Source organism: Pan paniscus, chromosome 6 (assembly GCF_029289425.2).
Source record: "Pan paniscus chromosome 6, NHGRI_mPanPan1-v2.0_pri, whole genome shotgun sequence".
NCBI classification, from domain to species: domain Eukaryota; kingdom Metazoa; phylum Chordata; class Mammalia; order Primates; family Hominidae; genus Pan; species Pan paniscus.
Genome location: NC_073255.2, coordinates 165,716,013 through 165,731,427, shown reverse-complemented (window position 1 = coordinate 165,731,427; position 15,415 = coordinate 165,716,013). Strand labels below are relative to the sequence as shown.

General features: G+C 52.3%; 1 protein-coding gene across 1 annotated transcript; it reads left to right on the top strand.

Moving 5' to 3' along the window:
- Nucleotides 1-12,586: 12,586 nt before the first annotated feature.
- On the top strand, nucleotides 12,587-14,201 carry LOC100980506 (filamin-C-like). Its single transcript, XM_055114853.2, has 3 exons — nucleotides 12,587-12,750; nucleotides 13,422-13,631; nucleotides 13,750-14,201. Exons 2-3 carry the CDS (start codon nucleotides 13,553-13,555, stop codon nucleotides 13,935-13,937), a joined length of 267 nt encoding a protein of 88 aa, XP_054970828.1. The 5' UTR covers nucleotides 12,587-12,750; nucleotides 13,422-13,552; the 3' UTR covers nucleotides 13,938-14,201.
- The last annotated feature ends 1,214 nt before the right edge of the window (nucleotides 14,202-15,415 follow it).

Sequence of the window (15,415 nt, the reverse complement as noted above, 5' to 3'; positions counted from 1 at the left end):
CTTTGAACAGCCCTTGAATGACCTGCAATTGATCAATAGATTTTGGAGCGAGAGAGCCAGCACACTGATCAGGAGCACTAACAAGGAAGTAATAGATCCCTGGAGGGTGAAGAGTGAAGCCCCAAAACTGGTCTCCAAGGAGTTAGATACCAAGAGTCAGGAGGACGTGCTGTGGTAGGAAGCCATGCATTAAGATTTTGCCCATTCTTTTGAAGTGATAACCAAGAGTAAAATTTTTGCGAAACTTTAGGAAAGTAAATGGAGGTATTATCAGAGTCATATGGCATCTGTTGTCCTAATGTTGTATCATACTATTTCATATTAATTTAAATTTATTGTATCATGTTTCATCATGTCACCAATTGTAATTATGCAAATATTATGTACCACTAAGAAAAAAAACTGCCAAATAAACCAATACAATATTTTTATCTGTGTTTTAACTTTTCTATTTAAATGGCCTTTTGAATTTATTTAGACAAACATGTTAATTATATATAATTCTTGTGAATAAACAAGGGGAAATGTAAGAGAAATAAAAAATTAAAATTATTAAAAATTATATATATATATATATATATAGATGATGATGAAGGGGCTCAGAAGTTTATTAGTCAAACTTCCAGGCAGATGAGTAGAGCAGAGACAGAAACTCTACCCTAAACTAGTAGTTCACAGTGACTATGCTGATGCCCAGAGGTTTGTCCTGATCAGTTCTGAAATGTCTTGCAAAGAATTTCTTACAGCAATAAACCACCAAAGTTTTTGAATGATTTACTTTTTAAAATACAGAATGTTGATTTATCGTTATCCACTTTAATTAAAAATGTTAATTACTCTGGTTTGTTTGATTTCCAATGTATTTCATATATATATATATTATTTCCTACATATATATATATAGCAAACAGCAACCATAAGAAAACTGGTGGGGCTGTATTACTGTCAGACAGAGTAGATTTAAATTTTTTTTAATTACTGAAGATAAAGAGGGACATTTTATAATGATAAAAGTGTAATCCATCAGGAAGATGTGATAATTATAAACATACATGCAACTAACATCAGAGCCATACTTCACACAATATATAAAAATTAACTAAAATGGATCAAAGACCTATATAGAAGAGCTAATACTATAAAACTCCTATAAGTAAATATAAGGATAAATCTTCCTAACCTTAGATTAGATAATGATTCCTTTAAAATGACACCAAAAGCACAAGCAACAAAGAATAAAACATAAATTGGATTTCATCAAAATTAAAAACTTTTGTGCTGCAAAGGACACCATCAAAAAAAGTGAAAAGACAACTGACAGAATGGGAGAAAATATTTGCTAACCATATGCCTGATAAGCAACTTGTATCTAGAATATATAAATAACTGTTACAATTGAATAATAAAAAGACAAAAAGACAAATAGCTCAGTTTAAAAGTAGGCAAAGGATCTCAATAGATGCTTCTCCAATTAAAATATATGTGTCTAATGAGTACATGAAAAGATGCTCAATATCATTACTCATTAGGAAAATGTAAATCGAAACCACAATAAAATACCACTCACACTTACAGGATGGCTATAACAAAAAAGACAGATAATAAGAAGTATTGTCAAGAATGTGGAGAAATTGGAACCCTCACTTACTGCTGTTGTGTGTGAAATGTACAATAGTGCAGCCACTTTGGAAAACTGTCTGGCAGTTCCTCAAAAGCTTAAACACAGAGGTCAGGCGTGGTGGCTCATGCCTGTAATGCCAGCACTTTGGAAGGCCGAAGTAGGCGGATCACTTAAGGTCAGTAGTTTGAGACCAGCCTGGCCAACGTGGTGAAAGCCCGTCTTTACTCAAAATACAAAAATTAGCTGGGTGTGGTGGCACACTCCTGTAATCCCAGCTACTCGGGAGGCTGAGGCAGGAGAATTGTTTGAATCTGGGAGGTGGAGTTTGCAGTGAGCTGAGATCGTGCCACTGCACTCCAGCCTGGGTGATGGAGCAACACTCCGTTTAAAAAAAAAAGACAAAAAAAGCTTAAACATAGAGTTACCATATAATGCCACAATTCTATTCCCTGTTACAGATGAAAGCACATGTCCACACAAACTTTGTATATGAATGTTTAAGCAGTATTCTTCATAACAGCCAAAAAGGAGAAACAACCCAAATGTCTATCAACTGATGAATGGATAAAATATGGTATATAAATGCAATGGAATATTATTTATCAATAAAAAGGAATGAAGTACTGCTACATGCTACAACTTAGGCGAGCCTTGAAAACATGCTACATGAAAGAAGTCGGACACGAAAGACCACATATTGTATGATCCTGTTTAAATACAATGTTCAGAATAGGCAAATCCACAGAGAAAAAAAAAATGTAAGTTTGTGGTTTGCTTTGGGAGAGGATAGGGTACAGGATTTCTTTTCGGGGTGATGAAATTTTCTAAAATTGATTGTGGTGATGGTTGCACAACTCTGTGAATATATTGAATTTTTTCTTTTTTTTTTTTTGAGTCAGGGTCTCACTTTGTCACCCAGGCTGGAGTGCAGTGGTACAATCATGGCTCACTGCAGCCTCAACCTCCCAGGCTCAAGCAATCCTCCTACCTCAACCTCCCAAGTAGCTGGGACTACAGGCATGTGCCACTATGCCTGGCTAATGTTTTATTTATCTTTTTTTGTAGAGACAGGGTCTTGTTATGTTGCCCAGGCTAATCTCAAACTCCTGAATTTAAGTAATCCTCCCGCCTCAGCCTCCCAAAGTGCTGGGATTACAGGCATGAGCCACTATGCCCAGCCTAAACTATTAAATTGTATACTTTAGATGGGTAAATTGTATGGTATGTGACTTATATCTCAATAAAGCTGTTACAAAAAAGGGGAGTGGCCTGAGATCACCACTGGGTGCCAGGACATCTGGTGCCCTGGGAGGGCCCCAGCTGCGGTTTTGATCCACTGGCCTCTAACTACCCCCTTGCATTGGACGCTCCTACTTCATATTACTTAGCAGCAGCAGCAGCTGCCATTCCATGGCCTCGGCCGTTGTCTAAGGTCCTGTTTGCCTCTAAACAGTGGGCTGGGACTTATGGTGCTGTGAGGACAGGCTGTTGTCCAGAGGACCCTTGGCTAGTCTTGACCCAAGCTCCTGAGAGATAATGTCTCCTCTGGCCAGCCAGCCGGGGAAGGCAAATATTGGCCATTCAGGGCCTGACTGCTAAGGGAGTCAAGAGAATAGCTGACAGGTGCTGAGCTGCTCCAAAGCATAGGGCCCTTGGCAGGTGTAGGCTATACGCCCTCCTCACCCAGCCCCCAGGCTGCTCAACGCCAACAGGTATTGTCTGTTGGGGGTCTGAATTCTGCAGCCACAAATCAAGATCACAGGAGCAGGGGCCAAAGGGGCTTCTGAGTCTCAGGACCGCCCCCCAACCCAATTCCTGGGCACTGCATATGGTTTGAGGCAGTTAGAGGAGAGACCCCCTGTGTGTGCCCACCCAAATAACCCCCAGGGCCATTCTCCCCACCAAAAAAGCAGGGGAGTGCAGAGATGGCAAAGCCCAGCTCCCAGGGCACCCCTGGGCTGGCGCCCGAGGAGATAAGCCTGGATGCCGTAGCAGAGGGAAGACCCAGTGCTGTGGAAACCATGGAGAAACTGAACTTCTCAGTGTGCCGAGAAGCCACTTGGAAGGTATGGGGCAGGTACAGGGGCTGGGGGGTGCCAGCAGAGGTCTCTATTGTGGCGGAGAGTCTGGGGCCCGCCAGAGCTGGGGTGGAGAACCAGCTCCTCTCCTCTGCCTGAGCCTCTTAAATTATCCAAGTCCCAGTTTCCTGGGGACCATCATAGCACCTACCTCCTAGAACAGCTGTGAGCACAAATCACCATTGTCCATGTAACCCACCTGGCATGGGCCTGGCGCCCATAGAGGACTCGGCCCAGGAGTCATTATCACTGCCCTATCGGGTGCAGAGGGGGGCTCCTGAAACCGGGGCTGCTACAGGGGGAGCTTGGTGCCTCACAACTCTAGGGGGCCTGATTCACATCATAGCCATTGTGGATCTGTTATAAAAATTTCTCAGCCCGTGGAAGTAAATTGTCTCGAGAACTGGGGCCTTCAATGTCTAAATATGTGCTGCCCAGTACGGTAGTCACTAGCTACATATGGCTAGTTACATTAAAGTGATGAAATTAATTAAAATGAAAAATTCAGACACTCAGTTGCTCTAGCCGTATGACAGGTGCCAATAGCTTTATGTGGCCACTATATTGGACAGCACAGATCTAGAACACGTCCATCATCACAGACAGTCCTACTGGACTGTGAGGGGGGGCACTGTGGAAGTTTGAGAGCAAGGCCAGGAAGGACAGGAAGAGCCGTGGTGGGAAGAGAAAATGCCAGGCGGGGAGCACACTTCCCCAAACCTCTTAGCTTCTCCATACCCTAATAGGATCCCCAGGTGTCAGCCTTTGAGAAGTCAAAAGGGATTAAAGAAGCCCCAGGTGCGAAGAGGCATGAGGCTCTACTGGCAAGTTTTCCTCCAGGCTGCAGAACCTCCAGGCTTGGCGGGGGGTCACCGTGTGAGTGCCTGTAAACCTCCTGCCCAGTCCCCAGGGGCAGGCTGTGGCATGGGGTTCAGATATGCAATGTGGCTGGGTGCAGTGGCTCACACCTGTAATCCCAGAGCTTTGGGAGGCTGAGGTGGGAGGATAGCCTGAGTCCAGGAGTTCGAGACCGTCCTGGACAACATAGGGGGAGACCCCGTCTCTACAAAACTAAAAAATAAAAAAAACTAGCCAGGCATGATGGCACACACCTGTAGTCCCAGCTACTTGGGAGGCTGAGGTGGGAGGATTGCTTGAGCCCAGGCGGTCGAGGCTGAGGTGAGCTGTGATTGCACCACTGCACTCCAGCCTGGGTGACAGATCAAGACCCCTCCAAAAAATAAATTTAAAAAATATATATTTTAGTAAAATTTATTGTATATATTACATATAAAAAGATATACATCTTTTTTTATATGTTTATTATATATAGTTCTATATATATATATTGCAATCTGAGTGCATTGGTCTTTCTATACTGGAAACAAAAAAAACTCACACACACTCCTCAAATCCCAGCAGGTTCCATCCAACAAGGAAGTATTGGGTCCCAACCCTGATTGTGACCCGGCCGGCCAGGGGTGTGGACTGACATTTCGTACTTGAGTGGGCAACACTGCTGCTTGGCACTGTGCCTGGAATGCAGTGAGGTGGACCTGTGGGGCATTTTAAGGACGGGCAAAGGAAATTCCTCCCGGGAGGGGACTGGTGGGCTACATAGTCTGAATTTACGAAAGATGTCGCCAGGCTGTGAGATAAGAGTTGTGGGATTAGAATCTCAGATCTCTGATAAAAAGCACATCCCCCCACCCACTGGGGCTGCTCAGCTGGCCCGTCAGCTTATTTCATTTATCACAACTGTCGTGATTTAAAAGATATCAAATGAAGCAGAAAAATCTAATCATTTACTAATCCCTTCTCTGCCTCCCTCCCCACAGTGACCTTTTGCTTCCAGCCACCAAACTCAGAGAAAAAACCAACCTGCTACTGTGAACAGTGCAACCCAAAGGTGGTAAGAATGGGGAGTCCCTTATGCTGGGGTCTCCTGTGTGCCAGGTACAACACACACAGGAGTGAACCAATGTATTAAGTTTGCCCGGTCCAATTATCCCAGCTTAAGGTAGGGGGTATTACTTCATTTTACAGATGAAGGGTTTGGGCTTAGGGGTGGTTAAGTAACTCGGTGGAGCAAGTGGATAAGGTTAGCCTATCAGTTAAGGACCCAGGAGGAAACAGAATTCCCTCAAAAACGATTTAGCTAAAGAGAATGTAAAGAAGGAGCTGTTCACAGATCTGCAGACATGGTTATAATGACCAGCAAGGAATGTTGAGGCCCCCCAGGGACTAACAGTAGCAGGAAACCACTGCCACCTCCCAGTTCGAGGGGACAAGGGGAAGGAATAGTGTAACCTCGGGAGCCCAGGCAGAGCAGAAGGAGACCGGGAAAGAAATACCCCAACCATTCTCCCTCCTGCCCCCTCATCCCCTGCTGGGGCCTCTCATTGGTGGAACCAACAGGAAACCAGAAGGCATGAAAGCACAGAGTGATGCCGTCTGTAGGAGACCAAGAGGGACAGGGAATAAATGGCAGAGGAGGAGAGGAGGGAGAATTAGAGGACACTCAGGGCAGTTAGTAAGTGGGAGCACAGGAATTGAATTCTGAACTCACTGACTCTGAACTGCGCCCGCCTCAGCATCATATGCTGCTACTGCGGCCATATGCCTCCCAGGGGCCCACGCATCACGGTAAGGGAACCAGCAGTGTCCCCACAGAGGGGCTTCCAGGCCAAGCGAGGACTCAAACCTGGGCCCAAGCCATTCCTTCTTTCTTTCTCTAGCCAAATCCTCTTCTTGTAAAGAAAGAGCTGTTTCTGGTCAGAAAGGCTGCACCACGGTCCCCGCCGCCCAGCAGAGAAAAACAGGCCAGATGCTTATTCCAAGCCTGACATTTGTGTGGACCTGAGCCCAGTGCTCATGTGGTTCCCTTTACCAGGAGTCTCATTTCCCAGAAGGTTCTGGGCAGGACCCTGTCTCATTCACCACTGTACCCCTGCATTGAGCACAGTGCCTGGCACCCAAAAAAGAGGCACACAGTGATCATACTCAACTGTGGAACTCAAGTGCCTTGCAAATAACACCCTTTCCTCAGGGCCCTGGGCTTTCACTTTATAGGGTGAGTTTTCCAGAAGCTTCTTTACCTTCTGTTGCAGATTTTTAAAAAATGTTAACATTGACTTTTCGGTTTGGACCTCAGAGGGAGATGATGATTATGACAATGAAAATAATAACAGATTGTGGTGCTTAAAATGTGCTGGGCACTGTAAAAAGTTTTCTGTGTGTATTATCCTACTTAACACCTGGGCTGGCCATCTCTTATGCAAATCCTCTCAGCTGTACCTCATTCCAGTTGTACACAGTTTGCAAGCAGCTCCACACAGTGCACCCTGACAGCGTCTCTCCTCAGGTCCTGGCTGCAAATCTACCTCTCTCATGTTGGAATTTCTCTGATGCACAGCATTGGATACCCTCGGGAACCCACGTGGGCACTGGCTCATGCATAACTGGGAGCAAGCTAATGCCCTGGGGGCCTCCCAGGCTCAATGGCTTCTACTGCCTGCCTGCCTTTCACATGGCTCCCCCGGTCCTGCAGGACCGGATGCTGATGCCCACCTCAGTGGTCGGCTCCATTGCATAATGCACCCTTGTGTTGGCTCTCCATCCTTCCCAGTTTCACACTTCCAATCCTCCCTCCTGCTCCTGGGGATCATATTCCAAAATCAGCCTGCATGCAAGCCTTTGTCTCAGGCTCTGATTTCCAGGAACCCAGGCTAAGACAATCGTTTTTTATTTGTTTGTTTGTTTGTTTTGTTTTGTTTTTGAGACAGTCTCACTCTGTCACCCAGGCTGGAGTGTAGTGGCACTAATCTCGGCTCACTGCAACCTCCATCTTCTGGGTTCAAGTGATTCTCCTGCCTCAGCCTCCCAAGTAGCTGGGATTACAGGTGCCCGCCACCACACCCGGCTACTTTTTGTATTTTTAATAGAGACAGAGTTTCGCCATGTTGGCCAGGCTTGTCTCGAACTCCTGACCTCAGGTGATCCACCCACCACAGCTTCCCAAAGTGCTGGGATTACAGGCATGAGCCACCACACCCAGTCTGACAATCCTTAACAAGAGCAAAGACAGAAGTGCTTTTATTACCCCTGTTTCATAGGGGAGGACCTGAGACTTAGGTTCAATAACTTGCCAAGATCATATGGCAAGTAAGGGGCAGAACCATTGGAAGGTTAAAAAAAAAAAAATGCTCCTCTCAGGGAGGGGGAGAACGATTTGCCAAGAGATTGTAGGAGGATTTCTGGCAATGTCCAGTGCTCATTGATGTTTGTGGCCACGAGTCTGCCATGGAAGCAATGGAGTGGTAAGATGCTGTCCAGCAACATTCAGGGGCTCTGACAGAGGCATGAAGAGGGCAGGTGGGGGTGCTGGGGTGTGGGACTGGGCAGAGCAGGGGGTGAGCCGGGAAAGAAGCAGCTGAGAGTCACAGTGACCAGGGATGGCGAGGAGGCTTGGACTTCCCATGACGATAACATTTCTAGGGAGAACGCCTAGTAGGTCGTGCCAAGGATAGGGCCAGGCTACTTGGCTGGAGGTCAGTGTGGACAGGCCTGGCCAGGCCCCAGGATCCTAAGGACCTCAAATTGATTCCATTCTCTACAGCTTATTCCCACTGTGACTCTGAGCTTATGCTAAAAAATTGTGCTGTTTATTTGAAATTCAAATTTAACAGGACATTCTGCATTTTTATTTGCTAAATCTGGCAACCCTATCCCGCCATGAGCCAGTAACACCTCCCTGCATAGCCATGACCTCCTCTTCCTCCCAGCTCTCTTCATGTCCCTGGCACCACTGCTATCCTAGTGTCCCAAGCTCGGCCTCCACTATTCCAGGGGACCCAGCCAGTCACCAGCTCCTGCCCGTCCTTTAGAAACATCCCCCTTTCTCCGGCCCACTGCCATCCCTGGCTCCATGCCTAGACAACTGCTGTCACAGCCCCGACGCCTCTGTCTGCATCTAGCCCCCACCAGGTGAATACTCCTCAAGCGCCCCCTTGACCATACCACATGCTGCTTCAGCCTTCAATACCCACCACTACCCATAGAAAAAAGTCCTAATTGCAAGGCTTACAGCAGCCTGTTCCCACTGGCCTTCCCACATGGACTTCCTGCAACCCACCTCTCTCCACCCTGTCCTTGTGCCCAGAGGACCCTCATGTACTCCTTCTCCTTCAGGTGAAACCCCACTTTCCCATGAAGACCCAGCTCAAAGGACCCATTGTCTGTAAAGGCCCCCTGACTGCCCAGCCTCGATGGGCTTCCCCTGCCTCCTGTGCCCTCTTCTGGCAAAATACACACTGCACTGCCTTCTACACCTCCTCTTAATCTGCTCATTGGGTCTTCAATCTTGTGGTAGCTTGGCTATGAGCTTATCTTCTCAACTAGATTGGAGGCTCCCTGAGGGCAGGAAAAAGATTTTGTGCCTGTTTCCCCATGGTCTCTGGCTCAGTCCCAGGCCAGAGCCAGTATCTGCTGACTTGTGTATGGGTTCTGCACTCCCCTGGCCACTGTCAGGAGTGAGTGGGTAGGCACCCCGGGCATGTCCCAGACTCGCTGACTCTCAGGTGGCAGGCCATGGCTGTGGGCATGCAGGAGGTGGGGCTGAGGCTGGCAGGAGGCTGACCTGGCTCACAGTGCGGGCAGCATGCTCCTGGCTCAGGGCAGGGTCCTCTTGGGCATGGCTTCTTGGTGCAAGTGATGGTACCTTCCTGTGGGAGCAGACTGAGGTGGCTGCACAGGCATCAGATTCCTGGAGGGCAGGGCCTCTGGAAGCAAAACCTCAGCCCAGGCTGGGACATGTCATAGGGGCAAGAGGATGAGTTGGCTCTGTGGATGTGGGCTACCCTCTGCGTAAAGGCAGAAAAGAGGCATCCTGCCCCAACCCGAGTCGTCTCTTGATGTTTTTTGTTTTGTTTTGTTTGAGACAGGTTCTCAATGTATTGCCCAGGCTAGAATACAGTGGCTCCATCATGGCTCACTGCAGTCTCGACCTCCCCATCTCAAGTGATCCTCCGGCCTCAGCCTCCAGAGTAGCTTGGGACTGCAGGCGCTCACCATGACGCCTGGCTAATTTCTTTTTATTATTTTTATAGGGACTGGGTCTCCTTATGTTGCCCATGCTGGTCAGCTTCTGGACTCAAGCAATCCTCCTGCCTGGCCTTCCCAAAGTGCTGGGATTACAGGCGCAAGCCACCATCTGGCATCCTAATGCTCTTGACCCGGGAAACCATCTCTTTCAGGTGCCAGAGCTCAACGATGGCATGGACTGGGGAAGACCTGCGGACCCTTCAGAGCTGGGGGGAGTCGGGGGGCGGGGCGCGGAGCGGAATTTGAGGTTATGGAATTACTATTTCCCTGTTCCAGACTGCCGAAGAAGCCCAGTGGTCGTCTAGGCCACCGCGCTGTCTGTCTGGCGTCTCCTTCCAGGCCCTGGGCCTGGCCCAATGCTCCCTCCAGGTCAGTAGTCACCGGTAAGTGCCGGCCGCCTTGAGTGGTCCCTCCGGGCGGGGCCGGCGCGGTGCAGAAGAACCCAGCGCAGCCCGGGCAGAGTCAGCTCGGTCCCGCCGCCCCACCAGTGCTCAAGGGCGCAGCCACGCAGGAGCATCGCAGACAGGTGGGTCCCGGCCGCCGCTCTCTCCTCTCCGCGTCCCCGCCCGGTGCGCCCGGAAGGTGGTGGGAGCGGTACCGGCTGTTGCCCACCCACAAGTCTAGGGCTCGACCAGGGCCCGCGCCCCTCAGGCACCTGCGGGCGGTGGGATGAAGACTGGAGTACGGCGGATTCCGCGTCCAGCTGCGCCTGGAGACCGAGCTTCGGTGGGTGCCTACAGCAGGGCGCGCCCCGCCGGCCTGCGACCTCCCAGGCGCCCCTCACGCCCCGATCCGTTTGGGGTGCTGGCGCCCGGGGAACCCCAAGGCCCAGGCGGCGAGGTCGGCACCGCAGCTGGGGGCGCAGGCTCTGCTGCTCCCACCCGCCCCCCCAGCCATCGCCCAGAATGGGGGCTCCCAGGCGCCCCGCTGGAGGCTGGCTTGGTCCACAGAGGAGCGAGGCCCGATCCTTACTTTCGATGCACTCGCCCTCGCTCTTCCCGGGTCACCCTCACCCTTTCAGAAAAAAAGGTTGAGGTTTAAAGCGTTCATCCCCCGGGATCTTCAGGCCAATGGCAGGAATTGTGCAAGAGTTTGGGGGAAGATAGTGTCAGGTAGAGGCTCCGTCCGTCCCTGGGCTCGCGGCCGGGAATGGTAGACGCCGGCCCCCAGAGCAGCGGAGAAGGATGGGGCGCAATAGTTTCTGGGCTGGTTTCTGTAGGTCTTGTCCCAGAACTTAAGAAGGCAACAACGAAGAGGCTGAACGTGGAGGAAAAGTGAGACTAGCGTGGCTGGGATTTGGGGGAAGATGGCGAGGACCAGCGCTGGCCTTGAGCGGTTGTCTCCGGACCCGGGAGGGCGGGAGCAGGTGCCCGGGAGCAGAGGTGGGAGTGGGGGACTTTCCCAGCCTCGCGGCCACGCTGGACACAGCAGGGCGAGGACCGGGGTGCTGCTCCAGCAGCAGGGGGAGCGTCCCTGGGGGTGAGGGTGGCTCCGCGGGCTGGCCCAGGAGGTGTGCCCCCGCGGAGCCAGCGGGAGGGGTGGGGGCGGAGGGGAAGCGGGGAGCGGGGGCAGAGGACTGGAGTGGGCCTGGGCCCCCGTGGACCCAGTCCCCAGGGCCTGAAAGTGCACCGGCTGTGTCCACAGAGAAAACTGGCAAGACCTCCCTTCCCCCTACCTCCATCCTCCCCCTACCTCCATCCTCCCCCTACCCCGTAGCTGTCGGGCCTGGGGCTGGGGCTGAGGGGATCCAAGAGTCTAGGGAGTCACTGGAAAATCACCCCTTTTTATCTGAAGGCCCTACTTGGGGGTTTTCCCCCTGTACCCTGGTCTTCCCCCACCCTGCCTCTCGGAGGAAGCCGAAAGAAGCTTCTTCCTGGGCACCTGCTGCCCCAGAGCCTCAGCCTGTTTGGACCAGGCAAGCAGCAGGGCCTGGGGTGTGGGCAGCTCACCTGGAGGGATGGGATTTAGGATCAGGCCCAATGCAGCAAAACCTTTGTCCTCTCCCTGAGCTGGGTGTGGGTTTGCAAGGAGACATGTGACCCAGAACAACCCTGGAGGCAGCAGGGCGCCTGCTGTCTGGCCACTCTTACTAGGACTGCTGTGGCACTTCCTCCCCTAGTGGCCCCCTGGTACCAAAGCCTTGCAGCTCCTGGAGTGAGGGGACTGTCGCCTGGGACTCCACTGGGGCCCTGAGGTTGGCTGTGAGATTTTACCAGCCCGTCGGGAGCCCTTGTGCATCCCCTCCTCATATTCCAGGTCTGGGGCTCCCCCAACAAGTTTATTTCCTTTTCCCCTAGAGCCCTTCCAGTCCTCCCCATTGATCCACCTCCTCCCCAAAGCTCTCCCAGGTTAGTCCAGCCACACTCAGCTTCCCACATTTTAGTGCTCATTCGCCCACAGCTGACACAGCCCATCAGGCACTTGCCTTCTGCCCTCAGCCTGCTTCACACAGTGTGGGGCTCTGCCTTCCTCAACCAGGACAGGGCATATCATCTCTCATTTGCCTGGTACCCAGCACAGCTAGGCCCGTGCCCCTCAGAGCAGGTACATGCCATGGACTGCACACTGGACCCTGGTTCCTCCTGCCCCCAGGCTGGGCTGGCAGGCAGGGGCCAGGCTGGGCATGGGGCAGTGGCAGCCCCCTACAGAGGCTGCCCAGGGAGCTGAGGCCCAGCCCATCTTGGGCCACAAGCCCTTCCTGCCCTCAGCCTTGCTACCTCTGGCCCCCAGGTGTGTCATCACAGATCATGTGAACGCCCTGAACACCTGCTCAGGGACCTTGTCTGTCACCATTGATGGCCCCTCCAAGGTGCAGCTGGACTGTAGGGAGTGTCCTGAAGGGCCATGTGGTCACTGACACTCCCATGGCCCCTGGCAACTACCTCATTGCCGTCAAGTACGGTGGCCCCCAGCACATCGTGGGCAGCCCCTTCAAGGCCAAGGTCACTGGTGAGTGCCGGTTTGGGGGAGGTCCACCCAGCCTGCAGCCCAGCCCAGCCTGGAGGGCTCCGGTGGCCACGCACATCCAGGCCATAGTCTGCCCCCAGACATCATGGTCAGTTTACCAGGGCTAGAGGTGGGCCTGGCTCTACACAGTACACGTTCTGTGGAGTCGGGCATGATCATGTAAAAATCCCATTCTTCCTCTCCATCGTGGCCCCTCACTCCTTCAGCTCTGGCCTGCGCTGGCTCCTCAGGCTCTAGCACCACTTTCTTCCCTCCTGGCTTCCCATATTCCTCCGCTCCAAGAAGACACAGTCGGTATTGAGCAAGCTTCCCCTCTTGAGGCTGTCTGTAGGATGAGTTGGGTGGGTGTTCCTTTGTAAAGTGGCTCTTACCCTGTGAGTTAGCCTGAGTTCCCAGACAAAGCCTGCAAGGATGAGGGACGTAGCATCTGAGGCCCCAGCCCTAGGGTGGAGCACCAATTGGAGCTGGCATCTCAGGGCCCTGGCTGGGAATGGGGCTGTGCTCCTAGAGTGGCCCTTGCAGGAATTTGGGGGGGAGCCTCAAATGCAGGCAGTGAGTCCCACAGGGTGCCAGTGCTGGCCAAGGGTCCCCTGCCTGGGGAAGAACAGGAAGCCCTTCTGACTAGGTTTGTGCCCCCTCCACCTGCCCCTCAGGTCCGAGGCTGTCCGGAGGCCACAGCCTTCATGAAACATCCACAGTTCTGGTGGAGACTGTGACCAAGTCCTCCTCAAGCCGGGGCTCCAGCTACAGCTAGATCCCCAAGTTCTCCTCGGATGCCAGCAAGATGGTGACTCGGGGCCCTGGGCTATCCCAGGCCTTCGTGGGCCAGAAGAACTCCTTCACCGTGGACTGCAGCAAAGCAGGCAGGTGGCGGGGGGAGGGCGTCTCCCGGGGTGCGGGCAAGAAGCCTTCAGGGAGCAGGGTGTGGGTCACAGTAGGGGACTCCCTGGTGTGAGCCTGTCCCTCTGCCTCCCTCTCCAGGCACCAACATGATGATGGTGGGCGTGCACGGCCCCAAGACCCCCTGTGAGGAGGTGTACGTGAAGCACATGGGGAACCGGGTGTACAATGTCACCTACACTGTCAAGGAGAAAGGGGACTACATCCTTATCATCAAGTGGGGTGACGAAAGTGTCCCTGGAAGCCCCTTCAAAGTCAAGGTCCCTTGAGTCCCAAAAGTGCCTCCCCAGCCTCAGCCCCCACCTCCAGCCAAACACACATTACACACACACACACACACACAAATGTGCCACACCCAGACACACACACACAATCAGACACTACAAACACCTGCCTTGGGGGTGAAGTGAAGGCCCAGCCTCCCCACCCCACTGCACCCCAGGGGTTGGAGGACCTTTTCTGTGTCAGGACAGTGTCCCTACCTGGGAATGTGACATGAGGGCCGACTGGAGCCAGGCTCAGGGGCAGAGGCTAAGACACGAGGGACTGGAAGGGGACTGTGGGGCGAGGGAAGCCCTGTGCATCCTCCTAGTGTGGTTTAGAGCTGCTCACCCTGATTCTCTCTGATTCTTTCTGTAAAATGGGGATGGAGGTGCCCCCATTCTTCATAAGGGAAGTAAAAATTGCTCATACCTCTGTGCCAAACTCCATGAGGTGGGTGCTGTTAGAGCTCCAGTCACAGCTCAGAAAAATCAGCCACCAAAAGTGAAGTGACCAGCCAGAGGCCCCAGAGCAGAAAGCAAGAGCTCCAGGATGTGCCCTGGCAACTCTGCCAGAATCTGTGCTCTGAACCGTCCCACTACCCAGCCCCTCAGAGGACTTGCCTTCCACAGGCACCCGGTCAATGAAAGCCACCTTCCTTAAACCTGCCAGGAATAGCGCTGCCGCTTCCTTGTTCCTCTTCTGGCTGGCTGGCCCTGGCTTTCCTCTGTGACCCCAGCTCCAGGCACTGAGGCCAGGTCTTAGCGTGGCATTGCAGCCTCCCTGCCCCCAGTGGCAAAGGCTCAGGTCCACTATGGGCCCAGACTCTGGGGCAGAGAAGCTGCCGTCTCCTTACTGAAGCTTTAAGCTTGGTGGAGAGTGGGCTGGGGAGACCTCAGTCCCTGCCTGGTCTAGGGGGAGGGGTGGCTTCCGACTTCTGGTCTTTATGGCAGGGAGGGAGAGCTTTGGAAGGGTTCACAGCTCCGCCCTCAATGTTCCTTTTTGCCTGTGAGCTTCGCCTGTGAGACCCAACCCTCTGCTTCCCAGCTGCAAGGAGGAGTTTCCCAGCCTGTGGGCCCACAGGGACGGCTGTCCTCACTTCCTCCCTTTGGCCCCCTCTGCCTGCTGAGCCCAGGGCCCAGCCCTGCCCCCTACCCAGCCTCACCCCACAGCCAGGCCTGAGCTCAGGAGTGGGAAATGGGGCTGAGACCAGCCAGTGAAGGGCGGCCTTGGCATTTGGGGCCAAGCCTGCGACTGCTGGGGTGGGTAGGGGTGTTGAGTGGAGTTCAGGAAAGAAACTTATAGGTGGAGAGAGGAATACACTGGTCGCGTCCATGATTTCAGAGATCAGGAGTTCTTATTGTTATTATTTGTTATTTACTGAGCATTTACCATCTGTCTACCGACTCTAAATTCTTATATAATCTCACTTAATGCTCACTGCAAGTCTATAAAGTAGATGTGGTGATCCCCAGTTTACAGATAG

Bases quoted from the DNA above. Each gene is read 5' to 3' on its own strand.
- LOC100980506 (XM_055114853.2), top strand. From the start codon at position 13,553: ATGGTGACTCGGGGCCCTGGGCTATCCCAGGCCTTCGTGGGCCAGAAG. The intron at 13,632-13,749 runs GCAGGTGGCGGG...CTCCCTCTCCAG, and splicing joins CGTGGACTGCAGCAAAGCAG to GCACCAACATGATGATGGTG.